The 25428-nt window shown below is 46.3% G+C and overlaps 1 protein-coding gene and 1 long non-coding RNA gene across 8 annotated transcripts; one reads left to right on the forward strand and one right to left on the reverse strand.

The window, feature by feature from the left end:
* Positions 1-1566: 1566 nt before the first annotated feature.
* On the reverse strand, positions 1567-13210 carry LOC308468074. Its single transcript, XR_013981447.1, has 3 exons — positions 13128-13210; positions 7892-8040; positions 1567-4512 (listed from the first exon to the last, which is right to left on the reverse strand). It is a non-coding gene; the product is annotated as an uncharacterized lncRNA (long non-coding RNA).
* NTMT1 (N-terminal Xaa-Pro-Lys N-methyltransferase 1) lies at positions 12136-25328 on the forward strand. 7 transcript variants are annotated; one of them, XM_080989957.1, is made up of 4 exons: positions 12136-12263; positions 18510-18720; positions 19573-19825; positions 24761-25328. In XM_080989957.1, exons 1-4 carry the CDS (start codon positions 12226-12228, stop codon positions 25015-25017), a joined length of 759 nt encoding a protein of 252 aa, XP_080846083.1. In that variant the 5' UTR covers positions 12136-12225; the 3' UTR covers positions 25018-25328. The 7 variants fall into 7 exon arrangements, with proteins under 7 accessions (XP_080846083.1, XP_080846085.1, XP_080846086.1 ...); XM_080989959.1 differs by having other exon boundaries at positions 12167-12294; XM_080989960.1 differs by lacking the exon at positions 12136-12263 and adding an exon at positions 13457-13756.
* The last annotated feature ends 100 nt before the right edge of the window (positions 25329-25428 follow it).

The following is a 25428-nucleotide window of genomic DNA, read 5'->3' on the forward strand; positions in this document are numbered from 1 at the left end:
ACCCCTAAGCAACTGTTCTCTCCAAGTATGTATGTTGCTTTTCACGTATGTATGTTATTTGAATTGAAACAATCATTTGCAGGTCACTTTCTGTGCACAGCCCAGAACTACAAGGTTCAGAAAAGGGCAACCAAAATGATCCGAGGGTGGTGGTGGTGGTGGTGGTGGTGGTGGTGGTGGTGGTGTAATAGAACATCTCCCGCACAAGGAAAGGTTGCAATCCTTCAGACTTTAGCAAAAGTTTAGCAAAAAGGCTAGTAAGAGGGGACATAATATATGTTTATAATACAATGCAGGATGTGAAGAAGTTTTCCTCCTTCTCTCCTATAACACTTGAATTTGAGAACATTCAGTGAAGCTGAATGTTGGAATATTCAGGACAGATTAAAGAAATGACTTTTTTTCATGCATATAGTTAAACTGTAGAACTCACTCCTGCAGGAGGCAGTGATGGGCCATCTGCTTGGATGATGTGAAAGAGGATTGGGCAAATTCATGGAGGAGAAGGTGCCCAAGGGTTACTAGCTGTGATGGCTGCGCTCTGTCTCCACAGTCAGAAGCAGTACTGAAGTGTAGAGAAGGGGTCCCGGGGGTCATCCAGTCTGACTCCCTGCAATGCATTAATCTCAGCTAGATCATACAGGACAGATGGCCATCCAACCTCTGCTTGGAAAACTCAAATGAAGGAGAGTCCACCACCTTCTGAGGGAGTCCATTCCACAGCTAGACAGCTATTACAGTCAGAAAGTTCTTCCTGATGTTGGAATCTCCTTTCTTGTAACTTGAATCCATTGGTTCAGGTCCTAGCCTCTGAAGGAAACAATATTGCTCACATCTTCCATGTGACAGCCCTTTAGATGTTTGAAGATGGCTGCCCTACCTCCTCTGCCTCCTCTTTTCCAGGCTAAACATGCCCAGCTTGGTTTCCAGGCCCTCAGTCATCTTGGTTGCCATCTTCTGCATACATCGCAGCTTGTCAATATCCTTCTTTAATTGTGCTGTCCAGAACTGGACTCAGTTGCTGGAAACCACAGAAGAGCACACTTGTGCTAGGGTTCTGCTCGAGTGCTTACTATAATGGGCATCTGCTTGGCCGCTGTGAGGGCAGGAGCCTGGACTAGATGTGCCACTGGCCTGATTCAACAGGGTTTCCCCTTATGTTCTTAGAGTCCTACAGAGATATGGCACTAGCTCTGGTCCCCTATTATAGAAGGAAAATAGGGCCTGCACTAAAAGTCCTGGCACTGCCCAGACTATATGTTTGCTGTTGTCAGAAGAGCCCACCCACCACAGCCAATCACAACCAACCAACCGCACCCTAGGCCAACCCCAACCTCTCTCACCACCAAAGGAACACAAGCAAATAGTAAAGAGAACCCACACAAGCGACGCTATCACAAAACCCCACACAAACATTAAGTAAAATCCAAACATCGCCACCCAACCCCAACCCCCATGACCCCCTCCACCTTTCCCCCCTTTTTCTTCCTATTGTAACCCTAATGTCTCATCAAATGAAACTGACCTTTGGAAAATGTAACTTGAAAAAAGAGACATTGCACATACTTTTGTAAACCAATAAATCTTTAATAAAATCAAAAATCAGAAGAGCCCACCATGACCCATCAACTGGATTTGGGATCTTCAAACCTGATACGTACCTGAGTTCATTTTATAGAAAGTCCCCACTCTGGCAACATCCTGGAAGGTCTAAAAGTCCAGCATTATAAAGACGGCTTAATTATAATGTTGATTTCCATATGGAGGGAGGGGGAATGCCCTTTTATACAGTAATTACCAGTGTATTAATTAATATAGAAGAATAAAAGAGAATGAAATAAACTCACAGTGCAAATCCATAAATGTTTACCCTGAATTAATGCCCACTGTGCTCAGCAATGCTCATTTTCCAGAAAGAGTGCTGATTGCTGCCTCAGTTAAATAAATTGATTGAATAAATAAAGTCTCTGGCAAGCCTGCAAGTGAGCATCCGCAGAGGAGGCAGCCTGTTGTGTCTCTGCATGATTGATCCCTCTGACCTTGCCTCCTCCTGAGGCTGTGTGTGTTTTTGCATCCAAGGGGTGTTTGGATCATTCAGTTGCTTCAGGTGAAGAGATGCATTAAAAAACCACATTTCCAGAGAGGAGGATGCCAGGTTATGTCCTTCCACGAATCACAGCTCTGGGCTTGTCTCTGTTCAGTCACTCTCTGCTTTGGGTGGGATATCTTGCACACTGCCTCTGTCTGTGGTGTGATGGGAACATTCCTTCCCTGCTGAAGCAGAGGCGTGACATAGTGATTCACTCAGCCTTCCTTTCTGTCCTGCACAGATCTGTGGCTGATGCAGAAGCTTAGCAGACAGGAACCTCTGAGGGTGAATGTAAGAATGCAGGAAGCTGCTTCTTGCTCAGCCAAACTATTGAACCATCTAGATCTGTGTTGACTGGCTGCAAGTTTCAAGGATTGCAGACGGGGTCTTGCCCAGCCCTCCCTGGAAAAACAAGGGACCTTCTTCAGTGGAGGATAGGACCATCAATGGCCAGTCATGGTGGCTATACAGTATTCCACCTCCACTGTTGCAGTACAGTATTGCCTCTGAACGCCAGTTGCCAGGAATCACCAGCAGAGAGAATGCTGTTGCACCCAGGTCCTGCTTACTGGCTTCCCCTAATGGGCACCTGGTTGACCACTGTGAGAACAGAATGCTGGACTAGACTCTTTGGCCTGATCCTGCAACCAGGCTCTTTTAATGTTCTCTGATGCAAAAGTGGGGAGGGGGGCAGCAATTTGCTGGGGTCAGAAAGCAGGGGTTCCCCCCTGCAGACCAGAGAGGTCGCAGCATATGGTCTGCTTTGAAGCAGATGGAGGAAAGAGGGAGGATCCATTCAACGTCCTGAAAGAATGAGCCTCAACAAACTTTGAGCTATAAAGGGGAAATGGGTTGGGGAGTTGATTGCAGGACCCACTTCGGTCTGTTGTCTCCTGGCTACGGAAGGGCTGAGCTCTGGTGTGGAGGAGACCCGCCTGCCCAGCTGCCTCCGAGCTCATCCTTCGCCTGCCTTTGCTCAGATCTGCCTCCGAGCCAGTCAGCGCCTGCCTTTTCCCAGGGAAGCATCTCAGAAAAGTGGTTTGGCTCCTGTCCAGCCATTAGCAATGGAAATGTACCGTCTCCCGGAAAGCAGCAACTAGGCTTGCCTTGTTTTCTAGCGTCCTTTCTCTCTCTCTCTCTCTCACTCGCTCCTCTCACCTTGCACCCTTGGGCTACAGACATCACAGCTTCTGGAGCTGACATCCAACCCTAGTTCGCTAGTCTCCTGTCCACACAGCCAATTCACAAAGATCTGCTGGTTCAGACCATAAAGCCTTTCTGGTCCGTCTCCCAGCCATAGATCATCTCAGCAGTGGAGAATCTATGCTGGGTGGGGTCACGTGATCAAGCACTCCATCACGAAAACCTGGAGGAGGGCCACATCCCAGTGGTTAACGACACCTGCATTACATGCATAAAGTCCTGCTTTCAGTCCCAAATGGCATCTCTAGGTAGGGCTGGGGAAGAGCCTCCATGCCTGAAACCCTGGAGAGCAGCTCCCAGTCCGTGCAGACTATGCTGAGATAAATGGATCAATGGTCTGACTCAGTATGAGACGGCTTTCTTCTTTATTTCTTGCATCGATACCCCACCTTTTCCTCCAAGGTGCTCAAGGTGGTCACATGCTTCTCCTATCTCTGTTGTTATCCTCACAACAACCCTGTGAGGTAGGTTTGGCTGAGAGGTGGCAACTGGCCCCAAGGTCACGCAATGAGCTTCTTGGCTGAGTTGGGAGGCGGGGATTCAAACCTTTGTCTTCAAGGTCCTAGCCCAGCATGCTAACCATTACACTACACTGCTTCTTGCTCCCTTGATGGCAGCCCCCAAACTCTTGAATGGTCCCCAAAGGGAGGCTTGCCTGACCCCAACTCTGAATTTTCACTTTGGTTCCAAGACCTCTTAACTTGGCCCACTTTTTCCACATCCAGGGGCTTCAGCCACTTGGAGGCTCTGTTTTTATCCATTCCACTGAATGGGGTGGTTTAGCACTGGACTGAAAAATTAACATCCATGTCCTCCTCCCTTCTGCTGCCCTAACCATCCTTCATCAGAGTTTGCATGCAAAAGCGATCAAAGGGGGAAACAGGTTTTGTTGAAATTTTAGGGTGGGGGGTGTTACTGTGGCGCTTGTCTTACTTTTGAGCAAGTGGCGAGGCTGCCCGTTTTCCTTCTTTCTTGTAAAATTACCCTTTGTCTTGAAAAGGGTAAAAGGACGGGCTTCTCTTAAAAACAGAAGAGTCCTCTTGCAATGATATTCCTTGCTTCCCTAGTGCATTCCCCACCTCCGTGGTTGGTCATCGCCTCTTCCCTCCTCTTAGGATTCTCTCTAATGCTTATGCAAATGAGCACGCTTTGCATAAGCCATCTAGCTGATGAGATTGTTTCTGTTTTGCAGAACTTGGGATCTGTCAGCATGGACCAATCTGCAGGCAGGAAAAGATGCATGGGTTGTAATAATAATAATAATAATAATAATAATAATAATAATAGTTTGTTGTTTTATGTTACTTGTGAGGGGTTTGGCTGCTCTAGAAGGTTTAAGGCTTTTTTTTTTTTTTTTAGATGTGCTTAATTGTTTTCTTAAATGTTTTAAATGCATTTTATTTTATTATTAATAAATATTGTTTTTAACTACTTCATTGCTGGATGACCTGCGCTCATTTGAGTGAAAGGATGAGAAAAACATTAGGACACCAGAGGTTGTTGCCAAACGTTAATTTTACTCAGAGTACACCCATTGAAAACAATGAGCATGGTTAGCATAGATTCATTGATGAGCTGGAAACAACCCCAAGGATGTAAAAGCTCCTCGTTGGTTCACAATGCTTATGGTCATCTCTTCTTGCCTATTCCACCACCCGAAAGTTTTGGGTGTAGATTATGAGGACTAGAAACTTTAAAGCTGAAAAAAAAGGGTTCTGGCCAGAAACCCAATTTCTGTGCTTTCACATAGAGCTGAGGTGAGATTTCTCATAAGAGATGTCGCATGCAGAAAGTCCCAAGTTTAATCCCCAGTGACATCTCCTTGCATTGCTGGGAGAGACCCCTACCTGGAAACCTGGAAAGTGACAGCCAGTCAGTGCGGACAAGCTTGAGCTGCATAAACCAAAAGTCTGGCTTGGTATAAATCACCTTCCTATATCCCTTGGCATTTACTGTCAGATCCCAAAATGGGTTGATGCAACATACCTGCTTGCCCAGGACTTAAACTCCCCTACAGAGGCTGTGTTCTTACAACCCACTTTAGGAAAAGTGTGCTAGGCATCCAGAATTGGGAGCTTTTCAGGAATTTGGATACTTTCTCTAAGGAGGCCTTCTTGGCCCAGATGTTGCAAAGATTTTGGCAGCCAGTGAAGGCTTTCCTCTTAGCCAAGGTGCTTTGTTGTTTCTTGACCATTTTTGCTCACCTCAATCTGCTCTTTGTAGCTTTTGAAAATTATTTGTTTTTGTTTTGCTATATTGATTTCATTAGGGTGGTGTTTTTTAAAAAAAATCACATTGATCCTCTGATTGCAAATTACTGTTTATTTATTTAAGTCAGGATAGCACAGTTAGGGCATGGTGCTGACCACGCCAAGGCTGCAGGTTCGCTCCCCATATGGGACAGTTCCTGAGTTGCAGGGGATTGGACTAGAATTATCCTCACAGTCCTTTCCTACTCTACAGTTCACCAAATGATCTGACAAAGAGTCCGAAAAGAGATCGCAAAAGATCCTAATAAGGTGCAATGTACACTGAAATCCTGCCCATTTTGGATGGGTTGGTTTTCATAGAAGCAAATTGGATGATTTTCCAATTGTACTACTACTACTACTACTACTAGTAGTAGTTAGTTAGTTAGTTAGTTAGTTAGTTAGAAGCAAATTGGATGATTTTCCAATTGTACTACTACTACTACTACTAGTTAGTTAGTTAGTTAGTTAGTGAGTTAGTTAGTTATACCCTGCTCATCTGACTGGGTTGCCCCAACCACTGGGCAGCTTCCAGCATATTTAAAAACATAATAAAACATTAAACCTTAAAAGATTTCCCAATACAGGGCTGCCTTCAGATGTCTTCTAAGGGTCATCTCCTTGACATCTGATGGGAGGATGTTCTGCAAGGAACGGAATTGTAGAGTTGGAAGAGACCTTGAGAGTTATCTAGTCCATGACAGATGGCCATCCATTCTCTGCTTAAAAACCTCCAATGAAGGAGAACCCTGGACTCATTTGACAAAGGGTACTTTAAAACTATTTTCAACCAATCCACTTCTTGTGTGTGGTCAGGATTAATGGTGGAGGTCAGTGCACATTACCCTTGTCTATGAACCACTTGGGGATGCAGGTGGTGCTGTGGTCTAAACCCCTGAGCCTCTTGGGCTTGCCAATCAGAAGGCCAGCGGTTCAAATTCCTGCAATGGGGTGAGCTCCCGTTGTTCAGTCCCTGCTCCTGCCAACCTATCATTTCGAAAGCACGCCAGTGCAAGTAGATAAATAGGTACTGCTCCAGCAGGAAGGGAAATGGCATTTCCGTGTGCTGCTATGGTTTCACCAGAAGCGGCATAGTCATGCTGGCCACATGACCCGGAAAAACTGTCTCCAGACAAATGTCGGCTCCCTTGGCCAGTAAAGCGAGATGAGCGCCGCAACCCCAGAGTTGTTCTGGACTTAACTGACTTAACTGTCAGGGGTTCTTTACCTTTACCTTTTTATGATCCACTTAGAGACTAAGCGGTATATAAATTATTTAAATAAACAATTTAGGGCTCCACCAACTTTAATATTGATTATTTCCAACTTAGCTGCCTCAAGCGCAGAGTTTCCCTGAATATTTGTTGCTGACTACTTAAACCGCATATCCACCATACATGCAAAGCACACACACACATACTCCGAAAAAGTTCTGGGAACTGTAGTTTAATGGTACTGTGGGAATTGTAGCTTTGTTAGGGGTAATCTACTGTTCCCAAGATTCTTTGGAAGAATCCATGTGCTTTAAATGCGTTTGGTGTGGACACAGCCTTAGGCCCCATCTGCACTAATTGTTTAAAGCAGTATCATACTGCTCCGCCCCCCACCTTCCCAAAAGGAATCCTATGGACTGTATTTTGTTAAAGGTGCTGGAAGTTGCTAAGAGACCCCTGACCCCTTCACAGAGCTAAAGTTCCCAGGCTGGTTTAACAACCAAACCCTCTTTTCAGGGAACACTGGGAGCTGTGGCTCTGTGAGGGGGAACACAGCTGTCTCCTACAAACTCTTTGCACCTTTGAAGAACTACAGTTCCCAGGATTCCCTAGGGGAAGCTGTGGCTGTTTAAAGTGGTAGGATATACACTGAATGTAATGTGTAGTGCAGAGAAGACCTTCACCTCTGTTTTGCCTGGAGGGAACTCAGCAGGGAAGAGGATGGGTGTGGCGTAGTGGTTAGAGTGTTGGAATAAGACCCTGGGAGACCAGGGTTCAAATCCCCACTCAGCCATGAAACTCACTAGGTGAGCTTGGACCCATCACTGCCTCTCTTCCTAACCTACCTCACAGGGTTGTTGTAGGGCTTAGATGAGGAGGGAGAGAACCATGTACGCCACATTGAGTTCCTTGGTGGAAGCTTTGGGATAGAAATACAATAAAATTAAATTAAAAAATGCAACTAGAATGAGTTGGCTCCACCTCTCAGGGACTCCTTTCATTGGCTCCGCCCCTGCCTCTTGCTGGCTCTGGCGCCACCTGCTGCTGGCCTTCTGCCCTACCAGTCTCAATAACTGACAAAACTCACCACTGGTTATGAAAGGGGTAGTTGATGGTTTGGGAGGTGGGGTTCCAACCTGGATTCGAAGGAGCTTTCTGCCTGCATTGCATTACTCTGGTTGACGTTGATCATAGCTGGACGCTAGCCATGCCTGGAAGGGATGATGATGACAACCTCTGCCGTTGAGGCCCTTCTGGAGTTCTTGAGAGGCTCAGCTCCTGACTCCTGGGCATGATCCAAGAGGCACAAGAGTGCGGTGTAGTGGTTAGAGTGCCAGACTAGGACCCAAGAGTAAAAGGTAAAGGAACCCCTGACCATTAGATCCAGTCATGGCTGACTCTGGGGTTGGCTGAGGGAGCTAGCGTACAGCTTCCGGGTCATGTGGCCAGCATGACTAAGCCGCTTCTGGCGAACCAGAGCAGCACACGGAAACGCTGTTTACCTTCCTGCCAGAGCAGTACCTATTTATCTACTTGCACTTTTGACGTGCTTTCAAACTGCTAGGTTGGCAGGAGCAGGGACCGAGCGATGAGAGCTCACCCCGTCGCGGGGATTCGAACCACCGACCTTCTGATCGGCAAGCCCTAGGCTCTGTGGTTTAACCCACAGCGCCACCTGTGTCACAGGACCCAGGAGAACAGGGGTCAAATCCCCATTCACCCATGAAGCGCACTGGGCAACCTTGGGTAAGTCACTCGCTCTTAGCGTAACCTACCGGTACTTCACAGGATAAATAGGGAGGAGGAGAACTATGGAGGACTCGTTGGAGGAAATGTGGGGTATAAATATAATAAAGAAGCAGATAAGCAGAGTGGCTGACTGAGAAAGGACTTGACCAAAACCTTGTTAGGGTGGAAGGGGATCCATCCACCACAACAGCTTGCAAGCAGAAAACCAGGTTCAGACCTCTGTTTTCAAGGGATCTCAGTCCCCAAAGCCTGGATCAATGCCTCTCTAAGACCTTGCAGAGCTGGTGCTGGTTGGATTGGCCTGCTCTGCATTGCAGAAGACCCTTATCCCCTTCAGTCCACAGCATCTCCAGCTAAATGGATCTAGAGTCAGGGATAGCCAAAGGTAATCCATCCCAACCCACCGGCCAATGTGAAAGACGCTTATCTGCCCACAAGACCCAAAGGAAGGCATTACCAAGCAAATTTGCAAATAAATAGAACCTCAAGAGGTTTCTCTTGCAATCCCGGGTAAATGGGAAAAAAACCCAAACACCTCTCAATTTCTGACAGTGGGCTCCTTAGTGGTGTCCCCCCATTATATCTAAAAAGGGGGGGGAGATTAAAATGCAGTGGGGGTGTCTGAAAAGCAGGTGGGGAATGAATTGAGCAAGGCTGAGGCTGGGAACTGTGTCTAAACCTTTCTGCTTCTTCATCCTCCCCCATCTGTTTGAAATTCGTTTCTGACTTCAGTTTCCAAGGCTCAGAGAGCTGGCAAATGGGGCTGCTGTGTGAAAGAGTCTGCGTGGCAGAATTTTCTCCTTGCCTCTCTGCCCTTTGTTTCTCTCTCTCTCTCTCTCTCTCACACACACACACACACACAGAGAGAGAGAGAACCCCCGCTTTCCATAAAGAGAGATCAGGGTGGGTAGCCAAGTTTACCTGGCATAGGGAGGACCTCTGCACAACAAAAAGAAAGAAAAGGGAGAGACAGAGAGGCTAGGAAGGAGGGGGGGGGGGAGAGAAAAAGTTTCCAATCCATTAACAAAGAAAGGAAGAAAGTTGTGCAGAGCATAGTTGGCTGGCTTAAAAGTGCAAGGCAAACCCGAGTGTATTGAGTGGAGGCAAAGAAAATGCAACACTCCCTCCATGTGTTTGAGAGTGGGTACTGCAGGACATTTCAGAAGAACATGCTTTTACACACAAGGCCCCATAATTAAATTACGGAACCCGCTCCCACAAGAGGCAGCGGTGCCCAGCAACGTAGAAGGCTTTAAAAGAGGACTGGACAGGGTTATTAATGGCTACTATGCTCTGCCTGCTTCTGACTTTCTTCTTCTTTGGCGATCACTTGAAGCACCCTCTAAATTACATACATTTACGCCTCAGCCTAAAGGGTCAGAAGAAAGACCCCTTAGAGATTCTTAAGAAGACTCTCAGGACTTGATGAACCAACTGTCCAACTCTGTAGAATGCAGCTTCACGTGCCCTTGTTCTGGGAAAGGGCTGTGGCTCAGTGGTAGAGCATCTGCTTTGCATGCAGAAGGTCCCAGGTTCAGTCCCTGACAATCTTGAGGTAGGACTGAAACCCTGGAGAGGTGCTGATAGGCCTGAGGAAAGACTCCTTTACTGAAACCCTGGAGAAACACTGTCATGGTTTGACTTGGCATGGGCCAGTTTTCTACCTCCCTCTTTTAATTGAGCGCTTTACTCAATGAGAACTAGAATCCTACTAAACATCGAGCCCTTTACTCAATGAGAACTAGAATCCTACTAAACATCGAGCCCTTTACTCAATGAGAACTAGAATCCTACTAAACATTGAGCCCTTTACTCAATGAAAACTAAAATCCTACTAAACAATGAGAACTAGAATCCTACTCTCTCTCTCTAGCGCAGCAGTTCTCAACCTGTGGGTCTTCAGATGTTGTTGGACTACAACTCCCATCATCTCTGAGCTCTGGCCTTGCTAGCTAGGGGTGATGGGAGTTGTAGTTCAATAACATCTGGGGACCCACAGGTTGAGAAAGGCTGCTCTAGCGGAAGGGATTGTAGCTCCATGGTAGAGCACACACTTTGCATGCAAAAGTTCCCAGGTGCAATCCCCACTGCCATTTCCAGATAGGGTTGGGGAAAACGTGCCTGACACCCTGAAGAGCTGCTGCCAATCAGTGCAGACACTACTGAGCGAGATGGATCAATTGTCCGAATCTTTGCTTGTATTATTTTATTCATTAAAAATTATGTATCCTTGATTGTGGAAAACTCAAAACAGTTTACAAAAAGAGACCATTTTGGCTGTGCCCTTGGAAAACCTGCTCCCTGCCTTGCTGGCCTTTTCCCACTTGGCAAATGCGGGGCTCAGACTGACTCCAGCTACAAAAGCTAAGGTTGCTGAACAGACCCTTGTGCTGGGGAATTGTTTGGTGTGTGTACATTGGTACCTCGGGTTACATACGCTTCAGGTTACAGACTCCGCTAACCCGGAAATAGTACCTCGGGTTAAGAAATTTGCTTCAGGATGAGAACAGAAATCGTGCTCCGGCGGTGCAGCAGCAGCAGGAGGCCCCATTAGCTAAAGTGGTGCCTCAGGTTAAGCACAGTTTCAGATTAAGAACGGACCTCCAGAACGAATTAAGTACTTAACCCGAGGTACCACTGTATTGCTGTTATTAATTTTTCCTATCTTTACTTTTATATCTTATTATGATTTATGAGGCAATTATTTGATTTGGTTGTGTACTTTTTGATGTGTTTTTTTAGCGTTTTATTTAGCGTTTGTCATATCTGTAGTCGTGCAACTTTTAAATGTTGTAAGCTGCCTTGCAACTTTTTAACGTTGTATGGAAAGGTGGCATACAAACAAAATGAGGTATGCATGTAAAAAGACAAAAAAATATATTAGGAAAAATAATCAAATGTTCAAAAAGATTTAAAAAAACCCCAGCAAAAAACTAAAAACACACCAGTTTTCTAGATATCTGGGCAGGCTTGTCTCAGGAACAATGTTTTTGCAGGTGCTGAAAACAGTACAGTGGTACCTCAGGTTACATATGCTTCAGGTTATATACACTTCAGGTTACACACTCCACTAACCCAGAAATAGTGCTTCAGGTTAAGAACTTTGCTTCAGGATGAGAACAGAAATTGTGCTCCGGCGGCGCGGCAGCATCAGGAGGCCCCATTAGCTAACGTGGTGCTTCAGGTTAAGAACAGTTTCAGGTTAAGTACGGACCTCCGGAACGAATTAAGTACTTAACCTGAGGTACCACTATACAACGAAGGCCATGGGTGTAGTCAGGCTTTATGCTGGAAGGGGGCGGGAGGGCAGAACCGAGTTATCTGCAACACAATTGGTCAGTTAGTTAAGTATTTTTATTTATGTACTTGATTTTTTTTGCTGGGAGGGAAGCTGCCCCCCTGCTTATGCCCATGGTGGAGGTACCTGCCTGATATCAATAGGCAGGGAGTTCCAAAGTAGAAGTCCTGATGCAGGATACACAGGAGGGCAAGTGCAATAATTAAAACTTCATAAACTTAGTACGTAAAAAGGAAATGTTCCAGAAGTCTAACCGCCACTGATGCTAATCTCTTTCCTATTGGTCAATGTCCTCATTGGTCAGTAGGAAAAGCTGGCACTGTCAACAGAATCCTGTTTCCACAGTAATCTATCAGCTGGACTTTAATTTCACACAGCAAGGTGACCTCTTTTGCTTTCTCCACCCATCCATACCTTCATCTGATGAGGACTGTTCAACCAAGAGGTGGTGCTGTGCCCATGTAAGAGCCTGCATTCATGTGCCAACAGCGGGTATGATTGTGTACCATATGGGTATAAAAGGTAAAGGGCAAAGGGACCCCTGACCATTAGGTCCAGTCGTGACTGACTCTGGGGTTGCGGCGCTCATCTCACTTTATTGGCCGAGGGAGCCGGCGTACAGCTTCCGGGTCATGTGGCCAGCATGACTAAGCCTCTTCTGGCGAACCAGAGCAGCGCACGAAAATGCTGTTTACCTTCCCGCCGGAGCGGTACCTATTTATCTACTTGCACTTTGACATGCTTTCGAACTGCTAGGTTGGCAGGAGCAGGGACCGAGCAATGGGAGCTCACACTGTCATGGGGATTCGAACCACCGACCTTCTGATCAGCAAGTCCTAGGCTCTGTGGTTTAACCCACAGCGCCACCCGCGTCCATCCATATGGGTATACAAAAGGTTATACTGCCATGTGGGTATGGTTGTGTATGCCAGCTCTTTTATGACTGATGGAGGTGTGAGCCTTAAGAATATACGGTGACTACCAAAGGCCTACCTACCCCAGCATCCTGTTCTCACAGGTGCCTAGTCCTCATTTAATTCCCACAACACCCTTGTGAGGTAGGCTAGGCTGTGAGATGGCGACTGGCCCCCAAGACCACCTAGTGAACTTCATGGCCGAGGGGGGCGGTGGGAGGATTTGAATCCTGGTCTCTCCTAGGTTATACTCCCAACAACCAATTACACCACATAGGCTCTCATTTTAAAGTCTGTGAGTTCGTCCCAAAAAATCCTGGGTGGGAACTGTAGTTTCCCCAGCACAGACTTACAATTCCCAGCACCTTTAGCAAACTGCAGTTCCCAGAATTCTTTGGGGGAACTTCTGACCTTGAAATATACATTATGAATCTGTGCAATATGTGAGCTTGGACCAGATGGGAGATCTTGCACAGCCGAATTCTCAACCAATTGAAGCTTTTGGGTTGCCTTCAAAGGGAAGTCTCCTTCCCTCTCCAGTCTTGGGTGTTTGGCAGGGATCAGATACTTCCTCTCGCCCCCACTCATCTTTTATATTGTGATTATTATTTAGTGATTCCAAAAATGGCAGTTAAGAAACTCAATGTTCTAGAACAACAACGGTCATATTTGTTCAAAAATTGAAGATGCAGGGTGGGGAAATCATGGAGACTATTATTTTTATTTTTAAATAGTCAGGAATTTGGCAGGATCAGTTCTAATTACAAGATAAAATGGTTTTATGTTTTAAAGTAAAAATAGGATCAATTGAAGAAGGGTTAGATGAATGAAGCCAAATGAAATGCAGATCTAATCAGTAGAGTTCTTTGTTTTTTATAATATATAGAAAACAATGAATGCTGTAAAAGGGGGTGGAGAGTAACATGATATAGTAGATTAGATCAAATATGATGCTAAATAGAAGATTCTTAATCCTACCTGTCAGATATGTTGTGTTTTAAAGAAACATAATCTAAATCCTGAAATACTGTTCATGGCAGGTTTGTAATTTAGGGTTGTATTGATACTCTCATCAATATTATTTTAAAAAACCCAGAATTGCATTTTAGATTTTTAAAAATTCTGATTTTAATGTATGTACGTGTTCCACGGATGAGTGAGGATTTGAACATGGGTTTCCCACGTGCTAAGTCACTAACCATTCCATAACGCTATCTATTTGTGTGTGTGCATGAGAAGTCTGGAAAGTGGCAACAGCAGAACGAGGCCTTTTGTGTAGTGGCTCCCTATTTGTGGTGTATTCTCCCCAGGAAGGCTCACCTGGCGCCTTCACTACTTATCCTTAGGTGCCAGGTGAAAACTTTCCTCTTCTCCCAAGTACACGCATGAATGATTTCTTATCCACCCTTCACCCTAAGGTCTCAGAGTGGGTTGCAATTTTATTTATTTCATAAAATGTATATATTGCTCAGTTTTCAGAAGAAACCTTCAAAGTGGTTTGCTAAAAATTCAATACAGTATTAAAAATGATTTAAATTTAAAAATTAAAAGTAGGAATATATTGGGTTGGGTTCTGAAATATTAGTAGTAGTAGTAGTAGTAGTAATACTAGTATGCTGCTCCGTATCAAATTTGAAGATTTAAAAAAAAAAACATTTATTCAAAAGTTACAATACAACTTCGTCTATTGCCACATCACAAAATGATCACTCCAATCCTCAATCCCTCATCACTGTCATGTTGGCTTGCCCAGTACCCTCAATAGGAACCCAAATATATATACTTCTTTTTTTAAAACACTGTTTTAATTCCTTTATAATTTAATGACGTTTTAGCTGCCATTCTTTTCTACGTTTTTAGTTTTCTGTGTTTTAGCCGTCCTTGCTTTGATGTTTGCCAGCCGCCTTGAGTCCCGGTCTGGAAAGAAGGAGGAATATAAAAATAATGGCAGCAGCAACAACTATCATAATGAACAATTTTTTTTAAAAAAAATTGCTTGTGTATGTTTCAGCGTGTGGGTATACACAGCGTAACGGAGCGCGGGCAGCCAGGCGGGGGATCCTAAGTCGCGCGCCCTCCCGCGCGCGCGCAGCTGTGGTGCAGCCCTTTGTGAAGGGAGGGCGGGGCAGCAATGCCGCCCCCCGCCCCCCCAGCGATGCCTGCGTCCGGCCGAGGGAATATAAGCGGACCCCGCCCCCGCCTCCGCCCCCAGCATCCCGCCGGCCCACCCTTCTGGTCGGCTTCTTCCTCCTCCCGCCTCCTCGGGAGCACCTCCATGCGCTCTATGTAAGGAAATTGCGTGCCGAAGAGGGAGGAGATTGTGGGGCCCAATGCTCAGCGACGGGGAGGCGAGACCTGTAGCTGCCTGAATAGCAGAGAGAGAGCGCGAGAGAGGCTTCCCAGCCTGGAGGAGAAGGAAGCTTCGCAGAAGAGGCCTGTCTGGACACCTCCCCTCCCAGTGCCCTCCCACTATTAGGTTCCCCTTTCTCTTCCTCCTCCTCCTCCTCCTTGCACGTTGCCGCAGCGCCCGCGCGCAAGGGAAGCCGGCGCTCGGTGGGGTGAGTTTACACAGAGAGCCGGAGTGACTGCTTCGGAGGCGGGGGGAAAAGAGAATTGCAGTCCACGTGGCTCATGGGTTGTCGGGGGAGGGAAGTGTGTGGGGGGGAATCTTTCCTAGTAAGGGTTTGTTCTGGAGGGAGCTGCGGCTGGTGCAAGAAGGGAACCCACAGAAGCCCGTTGGATAACCCTTCTTTAGTCTCCACCGCCTTTGTGCCAGGGTTCAAAAGTTAAGGTGAATGCCCCCCGCTCCATGCACCAATATAGACAGAGTTTATAAAGTTCATATAGTTTGAGCACCAGAAAATGGGTAGTGATTTTTTATTAATTACATTAATATCCCACCCTTTTCTCCAAGTAGCTGAAGGTGGTTTTTAAATGTTCACGTGGGTTTTTTGTTTTGCTTAAAAGGGTCGCATTGAGTTGCTGTGGCACAAAAGTAACCAATTCATTATTACTATTAATACGAATAGTAATTCATCTAATAATTATAAGTAATGCTATTAATACTTATAATTATTATATTTGTCAAATAAAAGCAAGATTAACTGTTTTCTGTATGCAAGGCAGTGTGTGAAGAGGGCCAAAGATACTAGTGTGTTGTTTGCAGTTGTAACTCTTTTGGGAAGTTGGCGCTAAACTGGCGAACAAGTGCTTTCAAATTCATGTGTTCTAGGGAACTATACTTAACATGAATTGTGGTTAATGTTAGTGCATGTGCAACCACTTTGTTCTGTGGAACTGGCAGCGTTACACGTGCCACATAACGCATGTTCCACATTTGTAACATACACTTTGGAACTCCCTGCCTCTTGACATAACAGCAGGTGCCTTCATTGTACTAACTTTTTTTTCGCCTACTAAAAACATTTCTGCTAAGTATGTAGAATGAAAAAGTGTATGTTTAACTTACATTTTTCCCGCAGAAAATCTTCCATTTCCAGAAGTTCATGAGTAGCAACAAATGGATGCGGAGTTCAAGTACTAGATGAGGCAAGCCCTCCCCCTCAGATTTTACTGGCTTCAATCCTGATGGATTTTGGCGTGCCAGCTGAAAATACATTTATTCAGCAAGGCCTTTAATTCACACCCATAACAGTGAAAGGATTTGCAAAAAGATGTCAATTGCAAATGCAACATCAGACAAGATTAGCAGTTTCAAAGTTGACTGTTGTTGTTGCTGTTGTTGCTGCGCTGTTGACTAAATAAGAGCAAGATAGTTATTGTAAGTTAGGTGATTGTTGAAGGTGCTGCAAAGTTTTCTGGGTGTCAGCTGGACATTTTCTGATGTGAATTACCCTATCCAAATTATTCCAGTTTGCATCAAAAATTGCCTGGTTCAATCTTTTTTTACAAAACCCACATAGCTGAAGTTTATGTGTAAAATAGAACTTTGGTGTTAGAACTTAAGTAGATTAAGAACTTAAGTATATTTAGCACAAACCCGTTTCTTTGGCTTGCAGACCATAAACATCAAATATGCTGTATAGGGCTACGTATGTGTACAGAAGGGGAGAGCGCTCCCTATGCCCCTCTTCCCCACGAGGTTCCTTGGCACACCCCTCATGCATGCCAGGCGTTAACCAGAATTGACTCTTCATTGTCCATCGCGGAATGGATGGGCTGAAGAGTCCTCTTGCCCTGCTAGCATGTACAAATAATTTTACATACAATAATTTTACAAATAATTTTATTTGTATGCCTCCTTTCCATTAGTTGAGGCATGTTCAAGGCAGCTTACAACATGAAAAAACCTCATAATGACAACAAAAGTTGTCGTAAATAAAACATGCAAAAAATACACAACCAAATCAAATGATTTCCACATAAATCATAATAAGATCTAAAATAAAGGTACCAAAAATTAATTGCAATAATAGCAACAACCTTCCCAACCAAAGCCCCTTACCCCAGCCCAAGAGTCTGTTCAGCAGCCTCAGCTTTTATATTGGGGTCATTCAGGGCTCCACCCTGCCAGGCCAGGTGGGAAAAGCTCTGCAAGGCAGGAAGATGGTCTTCGTCTAGCACAGAATTAACATCCAGTATTTGGTTTTAAAAACCGAGATTTTGGGAGGGTGAGGGACAATTGGATAGCTCTTGAGTGGACCTAAGGGCTCTAGTAAATGAACATGCCACAAACCTACCTGCCAGACTAGTTGACTTTTGGGTTCTCTACAGTTCTGTGATTCTGATTACAGGTACTACAGCTGGGGTGTGTGTGTGTGTGTGTTGTCCATCTCACAACCTGGTGAGTGCCTCAACTTGAGCTAAGCTAAGAACACTTCTGGCAACCGATCGTCCTGATTCCATGTTTGGGTTGGTGTAGGGCACACCCTACGGAGCCATGTATATATTTAGCTCGAGATCTCATCCTTCAGGGTTGTACATATCTAACGGGGCGAGTTGAACATCACCTGCTCTCTTTTGGAATCTCTTTAAACGCCCTTTTGCATTCTGGGCCTGTTGGTTGGGGGGTGGGGTCACTATGCTAGCACCTTCTTCTTATTATTTTTCTTTTGTAAAGATTATTTAATTTTACATGCAACACAGAGAACAGTTATAGCCACAGGTCAAAAATATAAAACTATGAGATGGGCACGTGGAATCTGAGTACAGTTGCACATGGGTCAAAATAATAAACTTCAGGTAACGACTTTCAACGTTACCAGATATATCAGGTGTAGTTCCAGGTTTGCCCTGCTTGTGATCAGGGTCATCTTGAAAATGGTGGTTCCACTCTACTGTGTTTAGAGTGCCAAATCATATGAGAAGTATCTGGAGGTTCTAGTTCTTATCAAAATCTAAAATAACACGTGATTTTCTCTGTTATAGCTATATTCCTGAGAGAGTGACTCCAAGCAGCCAGTGTAAGATTTTGGACTGTTGCAATTACTATTCAAGCTTCCTAGATAATATATAAGACCAATTCTTTTGATGATACATCTACACTGGTATTGTCAAAAAATATTCAGTAGGACAACGATCAATAGTTTCTTCAGTATTGTGTATCATTTCTGCCAAAGACCAGCTGACGTTCCCACCATAAATGATAATATGTACTAAGTTTATCACAACCCTTCCAACATTTAGGTGACATAGAAGATGACATTTTTTTGACATTTGCAAAGCATCGCGATGCCATCTGTGAAGTAATTTCCCTAAGAAAACTGGAAACAAATTGTAATGGTCTCCGTTCCCCAATCCCTTTCACACCTTTCCTCCTCTTCTCTGTCAAAGGGAACGCCTTTTGGCCTGCTTTGGTTTCTTCTTGAGAAGAAAGGTGCCGATGGCGAGCGACGTTGTGGAGAACGAGAAGGAGTTCTACTCCAAGGCCAAGAAATACTGGAAGGACATCCCCGCAACAGTGGATGGGATGCTGGGGGGCTATGGGCACATCTCCAGCATCGACATCGACAGCTCCAAAAAGTTCCTGCTCCGTTTTTTGCTGGTAAGCAAGGTGTTCTCTCTTTCAAGCTGAGCAGGAACAGCCTGGGGTTACCTGCTTTCCTCCAGATATTTTGGACTACATCTCCCAGCAGCCTGAGCCAGCCCCGCCCTGCCAAATAATGCAGGGGCTGATGGGAAATGTAGTCAAAAAACACCTGGAGGTTGGCCAAGGCTGGTTTAGGAGGAGTGTGGGAAATACACTCCCCCCCCTCATTTTAAAGCAGTGAACATCGGATAGTGGAGTTGGGAGGGTCATCTATTCCAACCCCCTGCAATGCAGGGATCACAGCAGAAGAGTCATTGACAGATGGCCATCCAAGCTCTGCTTGAAAACCTCCAAGGAAGCCGAGTTGACTGCAGAATCTCTGGCAGGGATGGCTGACCTGTAGCCCTCCAGATATTGTTAGATTCAAACTCCCATCATTCTGGGGCAGGGCCTTTTTGGTGGTGGCTCCCTATCTGCAGAATGCGCTTTCTAGTGAGGTGCACCTGTCCCTGTTATGTTAGGCTAAGAGTCCTTTGCCAAAATGCACATTGGGCAAAATTGTGATTTCGATAAGCTGGGGAGGCCTTGGTGGTGGTGCCACCACTGGGAGCTACCCAGTGCTTTTTTTTACTACTAGAACACCTGCTGTTCATTAGGAACGTCACAGGTTTAATCCCCAAGGCTGGTCATTGTTCCCTGCCTGAAACCTGGGGAAATGGAGGCTGTATTTCCAAACATGGATGCCATCTTGCCAGATGCAGTATAACAGAGAAGGGTGTGTGTGTGGGAAACAATGAAAGACCCTGTTTCTGAAAGCCTTGAGAGGCATTCAAGGTTCTAGCCCTCATTGACTTCATTTCTGTCTAGGATGAGCCTAACAGGACAGGGACCTCCCGTGCCTTGGACTGTGGGGCTGGCATTGGCCGGATTACCAAGCGGCTCCTGCTGCCACTTTTCGGAACGGTGGACATGGTGGATGTCACAGCGGACTTCCTTAACCAGGCCCGGACCTACCTGGGTGAGGAGGGTCGGCGTGTGAGGAACTACTACTGCTGTGGCCTGCAGGACTTCAGCCCCGAGCCCAGTGCCTACGACGTCATCTGGATCCAGTGGGTGATAGGTGAGAGTCTCCCTCCACTACCTGTAAAAAAAGGGTTGTGTATCCAGCTTATTTTCTCTGTCTCAGAGAGTAGACCTTAATGAAATCAGAGAACCTCAGTTAATCTTGGTTGTTGACTTCAACGAGTCTACTCCAAATGGGATTGCCATTGGGTACAACTGGCAAAAGGCCCCATTTGCACTGTACATTTAAAATGCTACAGTACCTCTTTAAAAGGCATCCCCCCCCCAAAGAATCCTGGGAACTGTAGTTCAAGGTGCTGAGAGTTTCTAGAACTTTATTGCCCCCCCTCACAGAGCTACAATTCCCAGGGTTCCCTGAGGAAGGAGGATTGATTGTTAAATCACTCTGGAAGCTGTAGCTCTGTGAGGGTTTTTTCCGGCCTCCTAGCAACTCTCAGCACTCTGAACAAACTACAGTTCCCAAGATTAATTGTCAGGGAACCATGACTGTTCTAAGTGGCAGTCCTTTAAATGCATAATGTGACTGGAGCGTAGGATAGAGACAGGAAAGGTATCCCATTTCATCAGTTAACTCTCTCTGAAGAATTTAAAGGGCAGTGTAAATGTCCCCCCTTCAACGTCCTTTCTGTTTTCCTCACAACAGGCTTGTGAGGTAGGCTTGTCAGAGAGGGCAAACAGCCTAAGGTTACTTCAGGGCTGTTCAGCCGCTTAATTATCACAGCATTGCATTCCAGCCACTGCCTTTTAGGTTAAGGTTGTCGTCCAGTGAAACTGAATGTTGGAAGATTCAGGACAGAGAAAAGAAAGGACTTCTTCACACAGAGCGTAGTTAGAACTAGGGAACTCCCTCCCACAGTGATATTCACCAACTTAGATGGTCTTATAAGATGATTAGACAGACTAATGGAGCATAAGGCTATCGATGGCTACCAACCAATGATGCCTCTGCTGTACCCCCACAGTCAAAAGCAACTTCTAAATACCAGTTGCTGGAGCCCCAGGAGGACAGAGTGCACTTGTGCATGGGCCCTGCTTGCAGGCTATCCATTGAGGTATCTGCTTGGCCACTGTGAGTGCAGGATAAAACTGACCCTTTCTAGCCTGGCCCAGCAGGGCTCTTCATATAGAGAGGTCTGTTGTGAGAGCAGAACCGCCCCCCCCCCCAAGAACAGTCTACCTTTGAATACCAAATAATGGGGAACTGCAACTGGAGAATACAGTTGGGCTCAGGTCCTGCTTGGGGTTTTCATTTTGGGGGACATCAATCAGGTTGACCACTGTGAGAACGGGATGCTGGAGTAGAGGCGGGCCACTGGCCTGATCCAGCAGCCAGAGTCGTCGTCTTCTTCTTCTTCCATAAACCATTTATTGATGTTCCAATGCATTTACATAGAAATTTCATATTTCTTATAATTTATACATTCACATTTTCTATCACAGTGGTACCTCGGGTTACAGACGCTTCAGGTTACATACGCTTCAGGTTACACACTCCGCTAACCCAGAAATAGTGCTTCAGGTTAAGAATTTTGCTTCAGGATAAGAACAGAAATCGTGCTCCAGTGGCGCGGCAGCAGCGGGAGGCCCCATTAGCTAAAGTGGTGCTTCAGGTTAAGAACAGTTTTAGGTTAAGAACGGACCTCCGGAACAAATTAAGTACTTAACCCGAGGTACCACTGTACATTGTAAATCCACCTTTAGTTTTTACTTAATTATCTCATACTTTCCCCCCTCGTGACTCGAAGACTTCCCTCCAGCCTTGCGTGACTTCCTAATTTTGTTTTAAAATTTGTTACTGTGTTTGTACTTTGATAATTTATTTATTAAATATTTATTCTTGTATTCTATATTATATCTATCTTGCTCTTATTTTGTTGGAGTACCTATTAGCCATGTATTCCTCTACACAGGTTTCTCTGTCCTCCATCAATCGCAGACTATGGGTCGGGGGGGAGGAGTAGCGTTGTTATTCCGGGAGGATTGCTCTTTCAGAGCTCTGCCATCACCGGCGATCTCCGGCATTGAATGTGTTGGTCTTGTGTGGGGCGCCAAGGAGAGCTTGGCTGTCTGGCTGGTGTACCGACCACCCAGCACACCTGCAGCCACCCTGTCAGACCTGCTGGAGGTGGTGGCAGGCTGGGCCTTGGAGTTCCCAAACCTACTGGTTTTGGGAGACTTCAACGTCCATGCCGATGCCGCTCCCTCCTCACAGGCTCTGGACCTAGTGACTTCCATGGCAACACTAGGGCTCTCCCGGTTTGTTTTGGGCCCCACTCATCAAGCAGGCCACACGCTGGATCTGATCTTTGGGGCTGGCATAGATGTGATCATGCTCCCCGCTGTGGAAGTGCCATGGTCTGATCACTACGCTCTGAAAGCCAAGATTGACTTCCCACTCCTCCCCGGCTCGGGTGGCGAGCCTATTTGGGCTCGTCCGCGAAAACTGATGGATCCTGATAGATTCCGACAAGCCTTGCGGAACCCTGCTCCTCCTGGCGACTCATTAGATGACCTTGTTGAGGACTGGAATAACCGGCTCTTGGCAGCCATTGATGAGATCCCGCCTAAGCACCCTCTGCGACCCCGTCGAAACCGGGCCCCTTGGTTTACTGAGGAGCTCCGGAAAATGAAGCGGGATCTCAGACGGCTAGAGCGAGTATGGCGACGGACTTGTGACGGAGCCTCAAGAACATCTTATAGGACGCTTATGAAAGCCTATGAGATGGCTATGAAAGCTGCTAAGAAATCTTACTTTGCAGCTTCCATTGCATCTGCTAGCTCTCGCCCGGCACAACTTTTTAGAATAATTAGGTCAATAATGTCCTTAGGAGGACAACCAAATTTAAGCACAAATTCGACCCACAGCTGTGAGGCATTCGCGAGCTTTTTTGCGGAGAAAGTCCTGTTGCTCCGCCGTGACCTCCCTGCCAATTTAGATAGTGACTGAACTGGAGGCCCCTCGACTGACTTCAGGTCCAGTGTTGGACCATTTCGATCGGATACTCCCTACTGATGTGGATAGATTCCTCCAATTTGGTAGGCCCACCACCTGCCTCCTTGATCCGTGCCTGTCTTGGCTGATTAGGGAGTGTCCAGATGTTGCACGGACCCCCCTGGTTGAAATTATCAATTTGTCCCTTGACACGGGGACATTCCCAGGGGGAACTGAAGGAAGCAGTGGTGTGTCCACTCTTAAAGAAAACTTCATTAGATCCCTTAGACCTATCCAATTACCGCCTAGTTTCAAATCTTCCATACCTGGGTAAGGTAATTGAGAGAGTGGTTGGTGAACAGCTTGTTAGGTTTCTGGAGGAAACATCTGCATTAGATCCATTTCAGTCCGGTTTCCGTCCTGGTTTTGGGATGGAGACGGCTCTGGTTGCCCTAACAGATGATCACCGTAGACAACTGGATCGAGGCGGGTCAGGACTGCTGATCCTTTTAGATTTGTGAGCAGCCTTTGACATGGTCGATCATGATCTTCTGGACCACCGCCTCACAGACGTGGGGATACAGGGCATAGCCCGTAACTGGTTGTGCTCTTTTATCTCTGGTCGGGGACAGAGGGTGGCACTAGGGAGGGAAATATCGTCGCGCCACTCCTTGGTGTGTGGAGTGCCGCAGGGCACAATTCTCTCCCCGATGCTTTTTAACATCTTTATGCGCCCCCTTGCCCAGATTATCCGGAGCTTTGGGCTGGGCTGTCACCAATATGCTGATGACACTCAGCTCTATCTGCTGATGGATAGCCACACCGACTCGGCCCCGAACACACTGACGAGATGCTTGGAAGCTGTGGCTGGATGGTTTCGTGGGAGCCGATTGAAACTAAATCCTTCGAAGACAGAGGTCCTATGGCTAGGTCAGGATGGCATGGGGATGAGGGACCAACTCCCTTCTCTTGCGGGGGCCCAATTAGTGCCATTGCCTTCCGTTAAGAGTTTGAGTGTAATCCTTGACGCTTCCCTTTCCATGGAGGCAACAGCAACAGCCAAGGCGACATTTTTCCACCTTCGCCGCATCAAGCAGTTGGTCCCTTACCTTTCCCGCCCCGACCTGGCCACAGTGATCCATGCGACGGTCATCTCCAGGCTTGACTACTGTAATTCGCTCTACGCGGGGCTGCCCTTGAAGCTGTCCCAGAAACTCCAGCGGGTACAGAATGCTGCAGCGAGGCTCCTCACGGGGTCTCTGCCATGGGAGCATATTCACCCAGTGCTTTTCAAGCTGCACTGGCTCCTGGTGGAGTACAGGGTCAGATTTAAGGTGCTGCTTTTGACCTTTAAAGCCCTTCACGGCCTAGGACCCTCGTATCTACGGGACCGCCTCTCCTGGTATGCCCCACGGAGAGCCTCAAGGTCCATAAATAACAACATCCTAGTGGTCCCAGGCCCTAAGGAGGTTAGATTGGCTTCAACCAGAGCCAGGGCCTTTTCAACTCTGGCTCTGGCCTGGTGGAACGCTCTGCCTCATGAGACCAGGGCCCTGCAGGATCTGATTTCTTTCCGCAGGGCCTGTAAGACAGAGTTGTTCCGCCTGGCCTTTGGCTTGGAGCCAATTTGATTCCCTCCCTCCCTCTCTTTCTTTTTTCTTTTCCTTCTCCTCCTGCGATGAGGCTACATTTTAATATTTTAATGTTCCATTATTTTAATGTTGTATTTTATTTTTGTTTTTAAGTTGTAATCATTCATCTTGTTTTTATTATTGCTTGTAAGCCGCTCTGAGCCCAGCCTTGGCTGGGGAGGGCGGGATATAAATAAAAAATTATTATTATTATTATTATTATTACACACCTGCATTCTTGTTTCATATTCTGATTTGATTGCATTCTAATGGTTGCCGTCATTTTTGCTAATTTAATAAATTCAAAGAATTTACATTGCCAATCTATCACTAATGGTGGTGCTTCACATTTCTTGATTCAGAATTTCTAGTAGCCAGACTCTTAATGCTCTTATGCTCTTAAAAACAGGGCACCTGACAGACGACCACCTCTCCAGCTTCCTGAAGCGCTGCCGCCTGGGCCTGCAGCCCAACGGCATCATAGTCATCAAGGACAATATGGCCCAGGAAGGGGTCATCATGGACGACGTGGACAGCAGTGTCTGCCGGGACCTGAACGTTGTCTGCAAGATCATCCGCTGTGCTGGCCTCAACCTGCTGGCCCAGGAAAAACAGGAGAATTTTCCTGACGAAATCTACCACGTTTACACACTAGCAATGAGATGAACCCCTCCATCACTGAGCCCCATAGAGAGGGAGGTTGCCTTCCTGCGAGGGCCTTGAAACACCCTTCCCAAGCAAGGCTGGCTGCCTCCCCGGCGATGGAGGGCCCCAACTGAACATCCTAAAAGAGATAGTCCAGAAATTGGGGTCTGGCTGAGACTCTCGTCGTCGAGACTGGCTTAGGAATGCTGGGGGGAAGTAAATGTTCTTTTTTTTGAAGCTGCTGCTGCTAACGTTGTTGGTTCTTTATTGTTTGATGGGTGGAGGGGAAGAAAACACTTGTCAAAATATACTTTGTATGGTTGTAACAGCAACTTGTTTTGAACTGTTTTATATACTCAGTGGGAGGGGCAGAAATGGGAGTGTGGAATTCCCTCCCCCAGGAGGTGGCGATCCCCACCAACCTGAATGGCT

This window comes from Podarcis pityusensis (assembly GCF_964106645.2).
Source record: "Podarcis pityusensis genome assembly, chromosome: Z".
Classification (NCBI taxonomy): domain Eukaryota; kingdom Metazoa; phylum Chordata; class Lepidosauria; order Squamata; family Lacertidae; genus Podarcis; species Podarcis pityusensis.